Raw genomic sequence first — 18,486 nt, forward strand, 5'->3', positions numbered from 1 at the left:
TCATACATAGTCTAACGTGTATTTATTCTTCCGGGTGACTGAGGAACAGTGTAGCACATTTTTTATTTTGTTACATCCACCCGGAGCGCTCATGTTCATGAGCGTTAAAGCAATCTATCCTGGGAGATAGCCCACCATGGGCGCTGGATACTCGAACATGCCCCCTTGCGAGGCCGGTCCTAGAGCGTAGCAGGCTACGGGATGATACAGGGCATGAGATTAATCTCCCACTCTGTTGCCAACGGTTCACCAATCTAGTGAATAGGCTTCGTAGCTAACAGGTTAACTTATCCCTTCAAATACTATGGTAAATCTATTATTCAGGTCACCTATAGCTCTACAGCCTTGGAAAGTTTTAAGAGTAATTCCATAAGAATCAGTCTTACAACTACAGCAGGAAAAGCCTTTCTACGTTACCCTCCCGATACCTGTTACTACCTTTACCTGGTCGATAGGCCTGATCTACCGTATAAGTATTTCTTTATACAGATATATAATAAAAACCTCTGAATTCTAAGTGAAGTATACTATGATAATTGGCATAAACTAATGCAAGTTCAGAAAAAGTAACTAGTTGTAAGAGTACACCCTTTTGTCGGGTTGATGTCCTGTCAAGCAGGCAATAGAGTGAGAAAGCAATCAGGCTTGAGAGCCTGAATTATAGACTACGTTGGGTACAACACTGATTTGATCCTAGGATCCAGGATGTTGACGGAGGGAGGTTACGAAATTATGAGCCAGGTCCTATGCAATGATTCGGTCACGTGCACGATCGACGAGATGCAATATTTTGTAGGCTTTGAAACCTAATTACTCAAGTAAGTGTAGCTTTTTAATGTGATGTTACAACAGAATCTTGAGAGTAGTAAGAGCTGGATAACTTAGCAATTGTATGCAGTTGTATGAGCAGATGCCAAGAGACCGGATGTGGATCATACCGCCCAATCATGCCATACCAACCCACACACACTACTCTTTGACTCATAATGCCATAAGTTTGAGCTCTTTCCATCAAACATCCGATATGATGTACACAGAGGTGACTATGGAATAGCAGATGATTCTGGCAACCCAGCCCACTAGGGGAGCGTCGAGGTACCTGGATTCCATCGGGATTTTTGTAACTCGCTCAGGTTATCCCGAAGCAAAGATTGTCAAGCAGTCAATAGCAGAGCCGAAGAAGAGAGTCATGCTGAGGAGCGAGGTCTTGATGGGGAGCGGGGAACGCAAGGGGGGGAGAATAATCAGCAGTAGAATTGGCTTTCATCAGCCTCCGCCAAGTCTAATACGGCTTCAACCGTCTTGGCTAGCGAGGCTTTGTCAAGCTTACCTCTCTAGATTTCTCTACAGCCTCCCAGCAGGATTGACTCGCTGTTCAATGCGTCGCCGGTCTTGTTCCGTAGCTCCTTTTGCAACTCTTATAAATTTGAACAGCTTACCAGGACGTGACTGTGGGCGCACGCGCAGTAATCGTTCGTATTGGAATCGGAGGGACTTGGCATATGTGGATATCCAGTCCGTGCGCGGTTGAGCAGGCACGCCCGGTTCCTGAGGGTCCCATCCAGCCCCCTTGAGGTGACATTTGCATGGAACATCTGCATGTCTCATGCAGCTTACTTGAAACAAAGCGAATGGCCGCCGATTGCTTATAGTAGCCGTATCCTCGAGCTAAGCGGAGATTTTTGAGCATCTTGCTCTGAAGGGTAGGATCCTCTACTCAGGATATAAAGTCGCCAGTAACAGTCCGATTCTACTACCCAGCTTCAGTTATTTCACTCTCTATCACCCCTGGGCTTTCAATTTGAGAGTACGATGGTGTCCGGCATAGTGCTTCTCCTTTTTGTGGGGGTGTCTGCCAAACCAGGTATGTTTTCTTTTTAGGGTCCCTCAACAGAGATCTAAACCAGACCCCGCAGTTATTCCAGGACTGGACACTATTGCAACCCCTACTACCAGTGGACTCCAGTCCGATGGGCCTGATAGGTGCACCAGCGTGTCTACAAGTAGCCAGTGGTTAAGCATATGCGACACGACTATTTTCTGGCCAACGTCGACCAACTACTTTTACGGTCCGACTATCGGCCCTAAGGCATCTGCCGTCTCCTGTAATGCTGAATGGGTCGAATATGGCGGACGCGCAAGTGGGCTAGAGTCCCTAGGCGCAACATCCACGTCCACTCTTTATTCATCCTATGTCACAAGCACCGGGGCTTGTAACACTGAAGTCCGGGGAGAAGGTCTTCATGATACGCATACCGGCCCAGTTACCACGCTCTGTGATGGGGTTGCACGCGCCCTAGGTCCTCGAGAATCTATAACCAACTACTGGCCAGGTACAGGACCATGTAGTTCCTTCATGCTCACCGAGACTAGCACTACATTGGTCTATCGATCACCTTCACCGACTCCTGGCTGTAAACTAAATACCCAGGATTGCATTCCCATCTGGCAGACCTACACCAGTCTTTCGAAGGCCTATCAGTCCTCTGTCACGACTGAAGTACCTGGAGATACCAACAGTCCTATCCGACCGGAAAGCTGCCCATCTACGACGCGAGACTATACTGATCCTGATGCATGCAATAATTGCCATTATCTCCCGGATACAGCAACCCTCTTTTACTGGCCGGTGACCACCAGTGGAGGTCTCTGTCTGCAGAATGGAAGCACCATCCCTGCCACGCCGACGGGAGATGGGCCCAATACCGCCGTTGTCGACGGGAATACGTTCGTCTCTCCAAGCGTTTATGTTTCCTTTACCAGCATCTACGCGCGGAGTAACCAGCGCGCCCACCCTGGTGGCCCCTGCGGCGATGATCATGAAAATGTGATTATTTCTGTCAACCCAGAAGCGATTACATCTTACCGTAACCATATCAACGCAAAATATCCCAAAATTGGAACCGCGTATCCTTTCAATTTGGCTGAATACCAACAGCATCAGGTCGGAAATTATACGATGTCGCTAATCCCTTGGGAGCAATACCTTGGTGGGTCTCAGTGTGTGTCCGGAGGCGGTGGTTGTAGCATGATTCGCGATGACTATCTTCCGTGGCTCGAGATGCCAGACGTCATGACACAGGTTGATCCCCGGTGGACCAGTTGTCATCGGTCCTGGTATATTCCACCGGTTAGTCTAGTGCCGCTGGTAGGTGGACTAGAGTCGCGACCAACGGGCATGGCGGAGGCGAGCAGCACCCCGGCTACTCCGGCGCTTCCTTCGTCGGGGCTGGCTGCGCCCACTCCGGAGGCTACCTGACGGAATGGTGATTGCCGTTTGCTTAGTACTGAACGATACTTCGGAACATCATATTAGTGTAATAAATCACGCTTTGGGGAGATCTCATATCATTATCTCCCTGCGCCATCTCTGTTGAAGACTTCACAATCAGTGAGATTGTTGGTTGATTAGAAGTAGAGCTGAAAAAGAAACTGAGATGATTAGATTGGGCGGCCTCTCGAGTCCTGTTTAGACAAAGATGCCGTGCGATATATATATTTATAAGGGATTGATACAGACACCACCCTTAAGATGCAAACTTAGCACCTATCCCCTATAAATATAGGAGTCTTACAGTGATACCACCAGATGCGTTAGGTTCCTGGTGACATTAAGCTATTGAACCTTGGATACCTCGTTGCGTGTAGCATTATATAAATGAGCCTAGACTACACCACCTATGTCATCGGCACTATAGATGAAATAATTGTCGCTATTGAGAGCGAGACTATAGACCACCGAGGTACTACTATATAATATGTTCGCTAGGGTTGATGTGAGTGTCCCTAAAGCTGTGACCGTGATGGCTTGGCTTAGGCAGCCGCTTGCGTAGGGACCACCGAATACTGTGAAGGGCTCCGCGATGGAAGAGACGATGTAGTTTACATTGTTACCACGACAATTCTTTCAGATTCTACTGAAAAGTCCTGCACGAAAAAAGTTCAAATCCAGCTCAGACCATGTCGTGACAAGCACAATATAATGTAGCGTGGGGTGGAAAATTAGTCCAAACCGGATGTGTAGCGAAAGTTGAAGTTGCACAAGTCTTGCGTTTCTCTTACGAGGGGAATATGGAATGTAGAAAGGAGAGACAAGAGAGACATGTAATAAACGAGAAAGTTGCATGGGCATAAAGTAAGCAGAAAGATGAAAGAAATTGTGATATTTAACTGCCTATTATTATCTCAATTCAACCACCCCCTGAAATTAATTCCTCCTATTATTACCTGTAATCTTCCTCTTTAAAGGCAACAAGCGGTATGAGTAGACTTGGGAGCCTGTCGACTCAGAAGCAAACCATGTCTAATAGTTGGTGGCCGGCCCCGTTGGACTGTATTTGTAGCCCGGGAACTGGTTGAACAGACTCTGATCGAAGTTTTCAAGCTCAGGACACTTGAGCTTACTAAGAAGTGGAGCCAGGAATGGATCAAAGTAGGAGGTCGCGTTGTTGATAGCCTCCAACGGCCCCTTGAGGAAATGGGGAATGCCCTGTTGCAAAAGAACGAAAATGAAGCATGCAAAGTTGTCACCTTCAAACAGGGTCTTGGCATTCAAAACACCACCAGTGAGATCCTCAATGGCCACACCAGTGAATGAGTTGACTGATCCGGTGTTTCCGCCAATTCTCAGAGTCTCGGGATATGCGAGATATCCAATACCAGCATCTGCTGCCACCTCGGCCAGGCCGTAAGGCGAAATAGTTGGGCGCTTGTACCAGTTTTCGGGAATTCGTTCCTGTCCTTTCTGCCAGACGAAAGAGCCAGGCTTGCCAGTTACGCCAAAGAATTGCTTGAAGTTATAGCCATCCTACTGGTTGTTAGATGATGGTCACTTTTTCGCACATGGAGCAACGTACCAAGTATCCCGATGGCTCCTCCTCCGAGTGATTAGACATGAAGTTGATGACAAAGTTATACGCTGTTGGCACAACCACCACAGTAGAGAAGGCACCGGTAAAGTAGTATGGGTTTGTGGCTATGGAGTGTTTTTGGACCTCCTCGTATTGAGCTCGGAACTTGTCGATGGTAAAGCGCTGATCAAATCCGTTTTCGGAGGTGTCATCACCACCGGTTTTGTAGACGGACTCAAACTTCTCGACGGAAAGTGAGTGGGCGTCACCGTTGTTTGTGAAAGCGTCGAGGCGTCCAATTGAGCCGTCACCCTCGTAGCTGTTGTGAGAGAACGAAAGACCCTGGCCATTTCCGAAGAAAGGTGTGAGAGGATCGGACTGTTGGGGACCGCCGATAGACCACGATCCACCGGCGAGATCGCCGTCAATCACGATTGCATACGCGGCAAGGACAGCGCCCAGATCAACTCCCAGGTTGTACACTAGATATTTCCAGTCATGTCAAAATCATCAGACGAGGCGAGACAACTTTCTTACATTTGTTGAGACCACGGACGGTCTCCTCGATTGTAGCGATTCCAGAACGAGGCAAATAGCCGTGATTGGCCGCGGCATTGAGTCCAGGGCAAGGCCCGCGGATTTCGTCTGGGGCAGGGGCAGCATAAGCGTACTCGCCTTCCACCGACACATACTGGTCCTTGGCATCAAAGTAAAGACAGGGGATCGTGGGCCCGCAGTTTGTTTCCGCTCGGCTGATACCCAACGCGTCCTCAGGAAGCGGAAGGGTTGAGCGCCGCACAGGTTGAAAATTCTCTTCTTCGAGAATCTTTAGAGTCCGCGCGGCCAGCTGGCCCGCTTTGTGGTGGACGTCGGCATCGAGGTTATCAATGACTGGGAAGGCCAAGCCCACCGTCACGAAGGTAGCTAGAGTAGGTAAGAGCTTCATGGCCAAAGAGCAAGGAAAGTAAAAAGTGGATTGGATTTAAGAAAATATTGATTGGGCTTCGTGGAGCTTCCCATATATATACAGAGCATCCGAATGGCACCAGAAGAGAGAAGACCGAATTCTTGTTTCTATGAGCATTTAAAATTGAGTATTGCATCAGCGACTTTCGCACCATCTCTTCCCGTTCGCACCCCCTTAGCAAAACCCCAAATATCTGGCAATGATGAAGATCAACCGATATTGGACTGTCGCTATGTTAGTGCAAAAGAACATCAGAAAAGGGTCTTATTGCACAATGCCCAGATCGAATGAAATTATATTGCTGACGATAAGCTGCGTGTGATTGGACGTAAGCAGGAGCAGGAAGGGATATCAAGCCCCACGATTGGCGGAGAAAGCTCTATCGGGCGAGAAACCAGCCTCACCGACGATCTTCAGCACGAACCTGGGATTGTCCCATGGCAACAGAATTGACGTGCTAGGTGGGGCGATAACCTTAATACCACGTACGAACAGATCTGCACTTGTTAATTTGGCAGGAGCTGTGGGACTGCATGCCAGTAGGCTCTAGCGTTGTAGATCGTCACCCTAGTGCAAACTATGTAGGGACGTCGTAGATATCTGATGTCGTAGGGATAAGAAGCATAATACGCGCGCAGTTAACTTCCAAAATTTGATGTGAAGATCCCGACACTAGCGCGAATCCTGCAGATACTAGCGCGGAGGAAAGTTCCTTGTAGAATTTATTACCACGATGTTTAGGCCGTACGGCGTTACATTGGTGTCAATACATATGAACCTAGATACATAGTTTTACCGTGTTGGTCATCTCAAGAAGCGATGCTACAAATTTATGTCGGCGATGGTGCAATTAGCCTAACGCAGGTTCTCTCGGTAGGGAAAATAGGGAAAATCTATCTCTGCTCATTCAACTCAAAGTTGGGGTAATACCAGCTGTTCTTTGACATATCCATCTAGTTCTTCGATATCATCTAAACCTCAAGCAGTTAAGCCGCATCTGCCACTAAATCTTTGTGCAAGCTCCTGTTGGCATTGGGCCAACAAAATTGCGAGGGCCTAATCCCGTAGAATACAACATGTTACTGGAAAGCTCTAACAACGAGATAATAATAATTAGAAAAGAATCACTAGAGATCAGAAAGGCGTAAGGTAGTTGGGTCCGTTCAACCGGGATCTTGAACCCCATCGAAATTCCTCCGCTTTTGTATCCAAAAGTATACAACAGGAAATATCTGCTCACTCCGAGCCGTTCAAAATCACATCCGCCGCCTTCTCGCTGATTATGTAGATCGGGGCCGTGATGAACACACCAGGAATGTCAGGGAAGACACTAGCATCGACGACGCGAAGGTTTTGGACGCCGCGCACCCGGAACTGCGAATCCAGTACAGCATTTGGGTCGTCCTCAGCCCCAATAGCAGCTGTACAAGACGCATGATGACCCCAAGCGACGTCCTTTGCATATTGCTCTAGATCTTCATCGCCTGCAACATCTTTGCCCGGGTTTTCCTCCTCAAAAGGCGAGCCGCCCAGAATACCATAGTTGTAGTACTCGGATAATGCGTTTCGGGAAATGTTGATTGCTTGGACAATTGCACCCACGTCGAGATCATCTGCACCACCCGCAGTAGTACCTGTGTCGAAGTAGTTGAAATTGATCCGAGGCTGATCAAAAGGGTCTGTTGATTGTAACTCTACGGTGCCGGCGCGATTCCGCCCATGCGCCTTCAGGGTATACCACGAGAAGTGCGAATGATCCGCGACAGCTTGCTCGGCCCAACCGGGGAAATATCCTTGAAAGTTGATGGGGCCGCCAAAGATGTAAAGATCAATGTCCGAAGTCGAGGCATAATCCGAGTGTACAGCGAGGGTGGCCGCAAGGCCGTTCGTGGCATAGGCTCCACGCTGACCGAGAATGTAAGGGTTATCTTCCCATTTTTTGAGACATTCATCATGGGGCTTTTCGTCAAAGGTACAACCCTTGAGGATAGGAAAGTCCTTCTCATGTTGGACGTTCACGGGGACCTCGTAGCGATCCATCAAGTTCGTGCCAACACCTGGCAGGTCTTTCACAACGGGAATGTTGAACTTGGCCAACTCTTCTTTGGGACCGATCCCGCTGAGCTTCAGCAACTGAGGCGTATTGTATGCACCGGCAGATATGATGACCTCCTTTGTCGCCTTCGCCGAACCAGGGAGGCCAGGACGGCTGTGAAGACTCCGAGGGCTCGCCCGGTAAAGATATTCTCCGTCTTGAAACTCAACTCCGGTGGCTTTTGGAGTGGCTCCCGACTGATCGAAAGTGATTTTCGTCACAAAGGCATTTGTGCGAACATCCAACGGGAAGCCCTCCGCGACAGTGCTTTTGATGAACTGGCTGACGTCGGTACGATTGCCCGCATTCATCGTCAGGGGCACTTGGAAGAATCCTTGGGTTGAATCGCGCGTGGGGTTGATCTGGCTGTTGGGATCATTCCCTAGAAGATTCAAAAGACCCTCGACGGCGTTGAGAGGGTCTGGACCTTGCCCCGAGGCAGCAGCACCGGCGACATACTGTTGAGCGAGAGGGAGGTCATTCAACAAAATCGTCGGGTCAGTTGGCTCGGTGTAAAGCCATTCGTCAACTTTCTGAAGATACTGGTCCATGTTCTCATGGGCCCACGACAAGTCTCCGGTCAAGCTTGCAATGTTGTCCCAGTCACTGTCATGCGGAGTGATCCAGATGAGCGCGTTATGGGGGGTACATCCTCCCAAGGATTGTGCACGGGGATACAATATACCACGCGGGGTCGCACCTTCGGGAGGATTGGGCCCAACGTGATATTCGAATGGCGCGGTCTCCCATGTGTACTTGGGATCACGCTGTGCGCGCGTTTGATCTTGGTAATGGTTCACAAAGATATCCCATCGGAGTGAAGGATCCTCAGTGACAGCCGCTTGATATCCGGGAACCGTAGTGTTGAGATTGTCAGATTGGTCACTGCCAGCTTCGATAAGAAGGGTCTTGCGGCCTTCCCGGGCGAGCCGGCTGGCTAAAGGCCCTCCTCCAGCTCCACTACCAACAACGATGTATTCGTATTCGAGATCAGTAGCCGCAGTAGCAACTGGGCTGAGAAAGAGGAGAGGGAAGATGATGAGGTTAAGCAACTCCATCATGAGAACACAGAGTCAAAAGGTACCACTTGACCTTTCAACTAGCCAGGTATTCATCCTTATTTATGTAAAATATATTTCTATTTAGTTCATTGTCTATCCAAATTCCACAATATGGCGTGATGCTCGCCGCAATGGTGAGAGTAAAATGGCCAGAAGCAGTGCCTTGTAGAAATGTGTTTGATAACGGTAAAATCTGAGTCAACTCTCTGTTGTATTACCAAGACGGACCCCAAATTTCAGCTTACATTTAGTCTTAAACCTTCTGTTCATTGATGGGATGCTGATCGTCCTACTGATTCAGTCTTTGTAGTTAATGAACCTTGATCGACACCATCTGTGAGAGAGATCCTCGCGAAGCTGCATGGGTTTTCCCGCAAAAATGCATATTTCCCTTTTTCTATTTCTTGCAAAGTTTGCTGCTAATGCTTCGAATATTGAAGCTTGTGGTTGAAGAAAAGTCGGTTGTTTCTTCACAAGACTTGTTACAAACATGACCATTGTCTTAATTTAAAATAGGATCGATTGGATCTCTGCCTTATATCGAGCTAAAAGGCCCTATTTTTCCCACACCAGACACAGCTGTAGGACAAGATGTCAATCATCAAGCAAGTATTACTTCTTCTATTGTACGATTCTACTAAGCATCCATAAGGCCCAGAACGCTGTGATTGGTTGATAACTCCGAGTTTGGAAACTTGTGGAAAATCCAGACTGGTAATAAAGGGCTCCTTGCTCGGGCTTGCATCTTCCCTCTCTTGTCAATGATCTTCAAAATTGCCAACGGAAGACAGGGACCTGAACTTAAAGATACTACTCAACATGCCACCCACAAGGCCCGAAAGATCTCGGCCGAGAAGGTACCCCAATGGTTCACTTCGGCTGCTTAAACTGACTGCCATTACCGACTACCTGGGTTGCGCAAGATGAGCTATGAGCCAATTGATGTTGCATATTGTACAAAGTGATCGTCCAAGCTGAAATAAACAGCGGGGACTAGTATTATTCTGCAAAAGGTCCCCGAGGGAATATTACGGTGACCATGGTTCTGAGTTCTATACCTTAACGTCAAATACTGCCGTGATTTGAGGTCCCGATCACGATAAAGGCTGCGACCCAGGTCACAACCAACGTGCATGATATAAAATAGTAATGAAAATGCACACATATCTCTGTAATTCTTGATGATACTATAAAACTTTTACTTTGCTAAAGCAACGGCCATCTTCATTGCAAAATGACGTCCTTGTGGGAAAGATTCCAAGGCAAGAATTTCCTTATCACAGGAGGCTCTGGGTTCCTGGGAACTGCGATTGTCTACCGACTCGTCACAAAAGCCTTCAAGCCCGGGAAGATCTACATTGTCTGCAGAGGCGGTCGCCAGTAAGTCCTAATAGCTTCCTTGCTTGATAAGAATACTAACAAATGATCTCAATATGTTAGATCGCTGGAAAAGAAATGGATACAGTGGCTCGGTTCCGAAGCCGACGCTCTTTTGAACGCGGATAATCTCTTTGTCGTGCAAGGCGATCTGGAAACAATGGATGTGGACACTGCATTGGACGGACTGATACCGGAACTGAATGTCATAATCCATGTCGCTTCCACGATAAACCTTACCCGCCCGCTGAAACAGATCAAGAATATGATCGTCCATGCTAGCATGAAGCTCGCTGAGCTTGCTACAAAGTGCGACAACTTGGAGCGCTTTGTGTATGTCTCAACGGCTTATGCGAATTCGAACTTGTACCAAAGCCGCGGTACCGCACATGTCAGGGTTGAAGAACAGATATATACCTACGGTGGTGATACAACTGTTGACGAATTTGAGGAACTTGTCAAATCCGATGAACCTGTTCAGTTCAATGAGTTTGTTGAGCAGTTTCCCTACGCATACACCTATGCCAAGCACTTGACAGAGCGCCTGCTGCAAAAGAAGCTCCGTGATCAGCTTCTTATTGTGCGGCCCTCCATCATTGGCCCAGCCCAGAGTTACCCATTTGGTGGATATAGCATGCCACTGTCAACCCCTTCCACATTGTTCTCAGCTGCCGTCATGTTGACCCCATCTCGCTCTATGGTACTCGCAACGCGAGCATCTAACCCGATGATTGAAGCGACCAGTGATGAGGTTCCCGTGGACGTGGTCGCAGATCGATTACTAGCCCACCTGGCATATGGGACGACGGGGCCAGTGCATGCTGTTAGTGGAAGGAATGCCCTAAGCATCTTTCAAGACTGGTGGCAGGAATGCATGAGGGAGCGCCGTCTCCCATGGAAGGTCAAACCCGTTTGGAGACCCATCGACTGGCGATCACCTGAGCTACACCCTATCAGCCGCACGACTGTCTTATTCGGGACATCTTTCGAATTTTCAGAGGAGAAAACTGCCGATTTGTTGGTTACGCTGGAAGATGACGAGCAAGGGGAGTGGGAGCTTTACACTAAGAAAACTGAAACTGAGTACGATCTGTCCCAACGAAGGCAGCATATTCGATATTGTATGAAAAGGCTCGCAAAAAGAAACGCTGGGGCTCGGATGTTGATTCGAATGTTTTACCGGAACTATGGCACAAAATGACCGTGGGACTGGACCCTACGTTGCAAGATATCTGATTTGTAAAGTTCATTTCCCTGTTGATTAATCCGCGTCTTTTGGCATTGACCTTTTCATAATAATTGCTCTTTTTCGTTGAATCAATGTCTACTATCTTAATATAGCATTACCGCATAGTTCAAAGAGAGTGTGTTTTACAGTAGTGCTTACATCTCGGGTTTCTGCTTTGCTGATAGGTTGTTGGTATCCCTAGGTTAGTTTACGAAGATATAGCACATGGCGGTAGATTCGACTGTACAGAGTTGAAATATTTGCAATTATCTACCTCTAGGTACGTTGCGTTGTCTCAGGGTCCGGTGACCCTGGACCAGAATGGACAAAGGCTTATTATTTGAGTTCCGTCGTGTTGCCAATAATTGACTTCGAACTTTATAATTCGTTTATCACAGAATCTGATGTTTTTCGGATGCGTAAGAGGTTCACGTTATGATGGGATATGGGCAGTATGTGACGAATATCCTGATCGTCGCAGATGAGATAGGGACAGCCGAACCAAAAACCTTAAAAGTTGAAAGTATATGAAAAATGCTCCACATACACGGATCCACTACGGCAGGTTTAAGGGCACGCGAGACAAATGCATATTAGATTGGCTATTTGTTATATACATATAGGACTATACCAACCAATCATGTATTTGTCCAGTGTGCCGCTTCTGTAATCCGCAGACAAAGCTGTTCGATCATCCGTCGCAACTGATGCTAATTAAAGCGCCACTAGATAGCAGAAAGGCGCACTGGCCCCTGCATGATAAATGGTTTATTGTGGGGAAATGTGGAGAAACACAGGTTAAACGGACGAGTAGGAGGCGCCCCTTTACACAGCCAGAATATTCTTCCGGTAGAGTCAACAGAAATATTGTCCGATCGACACGCCTTTTTTCACTTGCTTAGAGTTCGTCTTCGCTTACGTGCTATGTAGGTATCCACACCATAACTTAGTTTCGATATAAAATGGTCACCGGCTGTTGCTAGCTTAAAAGTATTCCTTGTCACGCCATTGAGGAATGAATTTCGAATTTTAGGCGAGTGAATTGCTAACATCAGTGCGGTGTTCCCGGATAATTTGAAATAAAGTATGATCGTCTACCTATACCCTAGCGTATAAGAAACCATCTTTGAGCTTCGAAAGGTTTAGCAAATGCCCCTGAGCTTCTGGAATTGTTATATTTTCAATACTTCATCCATCGAGTCGAGCTTTTCCAACCTTGAACAAAATGAACCTATGGCAACCAATTCTCTTGCTGGCAGTTACGAGCCTGTCTGTTGCCGGAAACTGCCCCTTTGCCAAATTTGCCAAAGCCGGCAATGGTGGTGTTCCCGAGCTTGACCATGAAAAGCTGAACGACTTCGTTGCCAAGATGAAGCAATATGCCCCCGAAGACGCAGCTCCCCTAGCAGAGAAGCTTCGCGCGGCATTCGATCCAGCCTCTCAGCAAACCGATGTCAGAGACGACCTCTAAAAGCAATCTTCTGGTCTAACGCCATCCATGAATGTGAGGCCTGGCCATGGCACTTTGAATCGGATCCCCAGTCGGCAATATTTTCAGTGCGGCAAGTGATATTTTTCAGAATTTTCGTTATTTATCCTTTCTGGGTATCCATTGCCCAGATTTGCAACACGATACCTATAGGTACAGGGGCAAATGATATTGATATTCCGTGATTGGGGGAACAAATCATCAACTGCATACGCGCGGTGTTGAACGGAAGGACGGAGACAAGATCGAAATAATGTATGGAAGAACGCTTGGAATGAGAGAGGAAAGATTTTTGGGTCGGTATCGGAGCCATATCGAAATATGAGGATGACACGGATATCTGGCGTTTCTTTGTCAACATTATTGAGAGGGATTTGTTAAGACTTCAAAGCCTGCTTGAATCTGTCCCATGGTAACTTTGAAGCAGCCTTAACTCAATTTGGCCTTCGAACAATGTAATCTACATCGTCAGTGCGATAAGCACGTTTTATATTATCGTAATGCCCACCCAGAAGTGTTCAGATTGTCCTGTCTCCTCTTGGGTGCTCCTGGAATTTGGGACCAAAATGGCTGCAACCATCGGGGTCTCAGGTAGATGCTGATAGTGTTGGAGGCACACTTCTACAACCTGCTACATCATCTAGGACGGCTATCTTAACATTCATTGTGCTTGCAAGCTTCGAAGATGGTATGGATTATTTGAATATCAGATGATTTTGCAGAATTGATCTGACTCACACTGAAAGACCTCGGCTTTGTCTTGGTCACTCTAAGTACAGTGCGCCACTCGCTTACTCAAAGATACATTACCCCTATTCTCGGGCGGGAGGATTAGACAATTGCATGATAATTTCAGTAATCACGAATGACATTTCAACTCAAGTTCCCTTTAACGGATTTTCAAATACGCCATGTTTGTCAGGTCATGAAATACGCCATGATTGTTACCATGAGGACCTTGGAAGTTCTCGCCGGCTTTGACACAGATGTAACTATCTACTTAGTTGGGTACCTTGCTGAGAGGAGCCGAGATAGATTGTGAAGTATTTCGAGCCGTTCAAGGAGTTTAATCCCACTCGATATTGTATGTTGACCTGCAATACTGAACGAAGGACAAAGGTACGGATCATGCATTCGTACTAAACGTGGAAGTTCAAATAACGATTATGTATTCAAATATAAAGCTTTCTTCCCATCTACCTATAGCCCAGTCCAACCCTACACACGCGCTATCGTTCGAGATCTAGTGTTTCTTCTTCTTTCCAAAAATACGCGATGTATCACCGAGCGGTATCTCCAGAAGAGAGTCCTTCAAGAGCAAATGAAAAACAATATACCAACCTACCAAGCCTGCGAGGAAACAAAAGACTCCGCCTGATTTTTTCAGAGCTTCGGCCGAAGATGCATGGCCATCAGCCATGGCAAAGTAGCTTGCCGCGACGGTGAGAAATCCAAGATCAACAAACAAAAACACCAAGATATAAGCGATGTTGCTCGGGAGGGATGCGATCAGAAACGTGAACACAAAAACAGTCCACAATATCATGAAGAATCCAACTGCATTATTATACTCGGCAGTACTATCACCGCCGTATGCCTGTGCGACACCAAATGCGGGGGTTAAGAGCGCACCATAGCCAGCATAGAAGAGACCTAGAAATAAATTAACAACAGGCTTCTGAGACGTTCAAGCAAGGCTAGATTTACCGAAAGCACTAAAAACGGTATAGGCAAAGCCGTTACCGATAGAGAGCTCCCATTGAGCTGTCACGACCAGACCGAACGCTGCAATGAAGAAAAAGTTTCCAACGAAAACATTTGTCGTGGTCACTCCTCTCCATTCCATCAGACTCAGGGACAGTGTCGTGAGGGTTGTACCGAATGCTCCAAGAGCCAAGGCTGACTTGGGAACAGGATGAGTGGTCTGGTGCTATTGTGAAAGGATATCGGACTTACACCTGCACCAAGGGACTTCGGAAGCCCAGCTACCAGCGCACCTTCTCTTTGCTGCTCAACATCGAACACCTTCTCCGCACTGGTGTCCCCATTTCCAGAATTTTGGGTGATAGTGGTCATTTTCATGGGATGGTGAAGGTTGAAAAGTATGAATAGATTCACGGCGGACTGGTGGATTCAGGCCCGGGAGAGAATGCTGAGAGGCTTGATTTATCTGAAGTCGTCCCCCCTTTTCTTGCCAAAGTCATGCTACCATACATCACATAATTACACTGTATGATGGCGAGCGAAAAACCTCCTCTTGTGACTACGTGGGATTCAAAGAAAGTTTTGCAGATCGGTCCCTGGTAGAGTAAAAGCATTCTGGTGGAAATGAATAATGTTGGCTTTGATCCGAAAGCTCAAAATTGCGACATAGATCTCAAGCTCAAAAAGACTTGTCGGCCGAGTAAGCAAGCTGTATCCCACCATCAAGCTTGATATGAGGTGCTCATGGGATGTCAGCCTCAGCTGGGGCAGAAGTTCCACCCTGCATTCACAGTGACGATCGGGACTGTGACCGTAGGCGGGCAAGGAATCCCAACACGTATTGGAGCAGCATGTTCAACGCATCATTGCCCCAGGAGAGTCAGCTAATGTGGCTCTGAAAGCTAAATAACTTGTTGCTCCAAACTCTGATCTAGATGCGGGCCCGCTAACAAAGTGTTAGGATATCTGATAACCCGACCTTGGATTATCCGCTGGAAAACATGTCCACATACCCAAGCCCGCAATCAAAACACACTATGTACCAATAAGGCTACAACGGCAAATATGTCTTGTTATTCGAGGTACCAGTCGCGATGTATTGCTTCGGTGTCGATCTTTATCTCGGTGTCATCTTCCGAGAAAGCTCTAGGCTTATAGCCCATTATAGGGTCTCTTCCTTCGGTGATGTTCCATATCCCGATAAATGACGGCCCAAAATATAGTTCTGGCGCCACCCAGCGTGCGCTTTTGCTCTTTTCTTGACATGCTATCCTTCCTCGCAGCAGCTTTTCCCAGATCCCAAGACGAAGCCTATTTGTGACTGCGGGTCTAAAGCAACACAAGACATAGCAGACTCCAATATGCATTTCATCTCAGTCTTTGCTACACTCCTCGCCATTAAAAATGTGGCTGGGGCTTCCGCCGCAGCTGCTTCTGCTTCTAGCACACCTGCTGTTGTGAATAACGCTGATACTGCAAATATCAACTTTCCAAACACTGCACCCCCGCAAGATACCGCACAGTCGGCCACTACGTCCCACTCCGATACTCAAAATACCAAAGGGGTGGAAGGGGATACTGCCTCAGCTGATGAAGCGTCTACCAACACCGCCAATGTCAAGGACAACACTGTGACAGTTAGCAGCAATGGCGCAGCCAGCACTGCGACCACCAACACCGGCAACGAATCCATCACTGTCAATACCGATGGTCCGCTTGGTAGTATTTTGGGGGCTGGCGCGTCCAGTACCGGCAATACTGCCGCTGAGACCAAGACCGACCATACCATCCAGACTGCCGCATCGTCTACTGCGAGCAGTACAGACTCTGAGGATTCTCCCAACTCTGAATCCAGTGCAGAGAGCTTGGAGTCGACTCTCAACAACCTTCTTGGCGGCTCTTCCGGCTCCGGCCTCGAGGACTTGACCAAGGGAATTGGCGGCTTGCTGAACCCTGAGCTGTTGAGTGAGATCGAAAAGTCTTTTAAATACATCTCAACAAGCTTGGCTCCTCCCGTCGACACCAACATCCAAATTTTGCTCAACGACGCCAACACTGCAAACATTGCCAACCTGCTTTCAAATGCAAATAAGCTCCTTGTTGATAAGAATATTGCGACCTTGAGCAGAATTATTAGCAAGGCGGACAGCCTTTTGTCGGATAAGAACCTACAGGGCATTGAATCTCTTCTCAACAATATAGACAAGGTCAATGGACTCGTTGAGAAGGCCGATGACCTCCTGGGCAATGACACAGTAAAGAACATCGAAGGCCTGGTTGATAATGGTGCAGAACTATTGACCGCTGATTTCGTTAAGAAGACAAAGTCTTTGATCGATTCTGCTGGATCCCTGCTCACTGAGTCGACGACAAATGCCCTGAAGGATATCCTCAACGCGACGGTTCCTTTACTGCCCGACGTGAAGTCTTTGTTGACTAAGGACACAATTGAGGATATCAAGACTCTCTTGACAAATGCAAACAGTCTTCTATCCAAGTCAACAGTCTTGGCAATCAAGTCGCTCCTGGACGCTTTGATTCCCCTACTGCCGGAAATCAAGGGTCTGCTGACAAAGGATGTCATCAACGACATCAAAAACGTCCTGAAAAATGCCAATAGCTTGCTCAGTCAAGAAACTGTCGACGCTTTGAAGTCACTCTTGGAGTCAATCCTTCCTTTGATCCCCGACCTAAAGTCCTTTTTGAGAAAAGATATTTTGACGGAACTTGAAAACCTGCTTAAGCAAGGCAGCTTGCTTCTCTCTCCCAGCTTCGTGGATGATACTAAGGGTCTCATCACTTATGCGAGCGATTTGCTCACGAAGGACGTCGTGAAAGCCCTCAAGGAGGTACTTGCCGCGCTGCCGCCACTGCTGCCGGAGCTCAAGTCCTTTTTGACTCCCAAGACTTTCTCCGACCTTGAGGGCCTACTTGGAACAGCATCGAACCTGTTGACACCCTCGTTCGCGAACGAGACCAAGAGTTTGGTCTCTCATGCGGATTCCTTGCTCAGCCCGGGCTTTGTCTCAGGTCTGAAGAGCATCCTGGGCGATGTTACACCGTTGCTTCCCGAAGTTCAGAAGCTCCTGACGCCAAACACAGTTTCTACGATCAGCAGTCTCTTGACAAATGCGGGAGAGTTGTTAACTCCGGACTTTGTCAATAACACGCTTTCCTTGGTCGATGGTGCTGATGATCTACTGAGCCCATATGTCTTTGGTGGTCTCCATGAGCTTCTCAACGGTCTGGTGCCTGTTGTTCCGGACATCAAGAAGGAGCTCCTCAATGAGATCACTTTGGTGAATCTTGGATCCTTGCTTGGCAATGGGACAGACCTTCTTACGACATCCTTCGTCCAAGAAACCCATTCTCTCATTTCGGAGGCTGGGGAGCTTCTGGATTCTAAGACTGTGGATTATTTGAAGGAGATCCTGGAGAGCGTCAACAAATCCACGCCCCAGATTGTAGAGCTTCTCGGACCGCAGTCAATCACGAAGATCAACACACTCTTGAATAATGCTGGAAATCTTCTCAGTACCGGGTTTGTGAATGAGACGACCACTCTCATCGATGATGCTTCGGAATTCTTGCCTTTGATCAAGGATTTGCTGAATTCGCTGTGAGGGCTTGATGTTACTTCTCGATGAACGTTTATACATGTGATTCAACCATTGAATATGTGAAATAGCGCGTTTTAATTATGCCTACCTATAAC

General features: G+C 47.5%; 7 protein-coding genes across 7 annotated transcripts; 4 read left to right on the plus strand and 3 right to left on the minus strand.

The window, feature by feature from the left end:
* Nucleotides 1-2,356: 2,356 nt before the first annotated feature.
* N7446_001334 (uncharacterized protein) lies at nucleotides 2,357-3,259 on the plus strand (the record flags this gene model as incomplete). Its single annotated transcript, XM_058510083.1, has 1 exon — nucleotides 2,357-3,259. One exon carries the CDS (start codon nucleotides 2,357-2,359, stop codon nucleotides 3,257-3,259), a length of 903 nt encoding a protein of 300 aa, XP_058375619.1.
* A 1,044-nt stretch (nucleotides 3,260-4,303) lies between these two features.
* N7446_001335 (peroxidase family protein) lies at nucleotides 4,304-5,796 on the minus strand (the record flags this gene model as incomplete). The annotated part of the gene is made up of 3 exons (XM_058510084.1): nucleotides 4,304-4,807; nucleotides 4,857-5,332; nucleotides 5,388-5,796. The coding sequence occupies 3 exons, from the start codon at nucleotides 5,794-5,796 to the stop codon at nucleotides 4,304-4,306; spliced, it is 1,389 nt and encodes a 462-aa protein (XP_058375620.1).
* A 1,257-nt stretch (nucleotides 5,797-7,053) lies between these two features.
* N7446_001336 (GMC family oxidoreductase) lies at nucleotides 7,054-8,970 on the minus strand (the record flags this gene model as incomplete). Its single annotated transcript, XM_058510085.1, has 1 exon — nucleotides 7,054-8,970. The coding sequence occupies one exon, from the start codon at nucleotides 8,968-8,970 to the stop codon at nucleotides 7,054-7,056; it is 1,917 nt and encodes a 638-aa protein (XP_058375621.1).
* Nucleotides 8,971-10,207: 1,237 nt separating this feature from the next.
* On the plus strand, nucleotides 10,208-11,551 carry N7446_001337 (uncharacterized protein; the record flags this gene model as incomplete). The annotated part of the gene is made up of 2 exons (XM_058510086.1): nucleotides 10,208-10,353; nucleotides 10,414-11,551. 2 exons carry the CDS (start codon nucleotides 10,208-10,210, stop codon nucleotides 11,549-11,551), a joined length of 1,284 nt encoding a protein of 427 aa, XP_058375622.1.
* Nucleotides 11,552-12,803: 1,252 nt separating this feature from the next.
* Nucleotides 12,804-13,049, plus strand: N7446_001338 (uncharacterized protein; the record flags this gene model as incomplete). The annotated part of the gene is made up of 1 exon (XM_058510087.1): nucleotides 12,804-13,049. One exon carries the CDS (start codon nucleotides 12,804-12,806, stop codon nucleotides 13,047-13,049), a length of 246 nt encoding a protein of 81 aa, XP_058375623.1.
* A 1,261-nt stretch (nucleotides 13,050-14,310) lies between these two features.
* N7446_001339 (uncharacterized protein) lies at nucleotides 14,311-15,143 on the minus strand (the record flags this gene model as incomplete). Its single annotated transcript, XM_058510088.1, has 3 exons — nucleotides 14,311-14,720; nucleotides 14,775-14,970; nucleotides 15,024-15,143. 3 exons carry the CDS (start codon nucleotides 15,141-15,143, stop codon nucleotides 14,311-14,313), a joined length of 726 nt encoding a protein of 241 aa, XP_058375624.1.
* A 989-nt stretch (nucleotides 15,144-16,132) lies between these two features.
* Nucleotides 16,133-18,394, plus strand: N7446_001340 (uncharacterized protein; the record flags this gene model as incomplete). The annotated part of the gene is made up of 1 exon (XM_058510089.1): nucleotides 16,133-18,394. One exon carries the CDS (start codon nucleotides 16,133-16,135, stop codon nucleotides 18,392-18,394), a length of 2,262 nt encoding a protein of 753 aa, XP_058375625.1.
* Nucleotides 18,395-18,486: the final 92 nt, after the last annotated feature.

Source organism: Penicillium canescens, assembly GCF_028828765.1.
Source record: "Penicillium canescens strain IBT 15451 chromosome Unknown utg000002l_segment0_segment0, whole genome shotgun sequence".
Classification (NCBI taxonomy): Eukaryota; Fungi; Ascomycota; class Eurotiomycetes; order Eurotiales; family Aspergillaceae; genus Penicillium; species Penicillium canescens.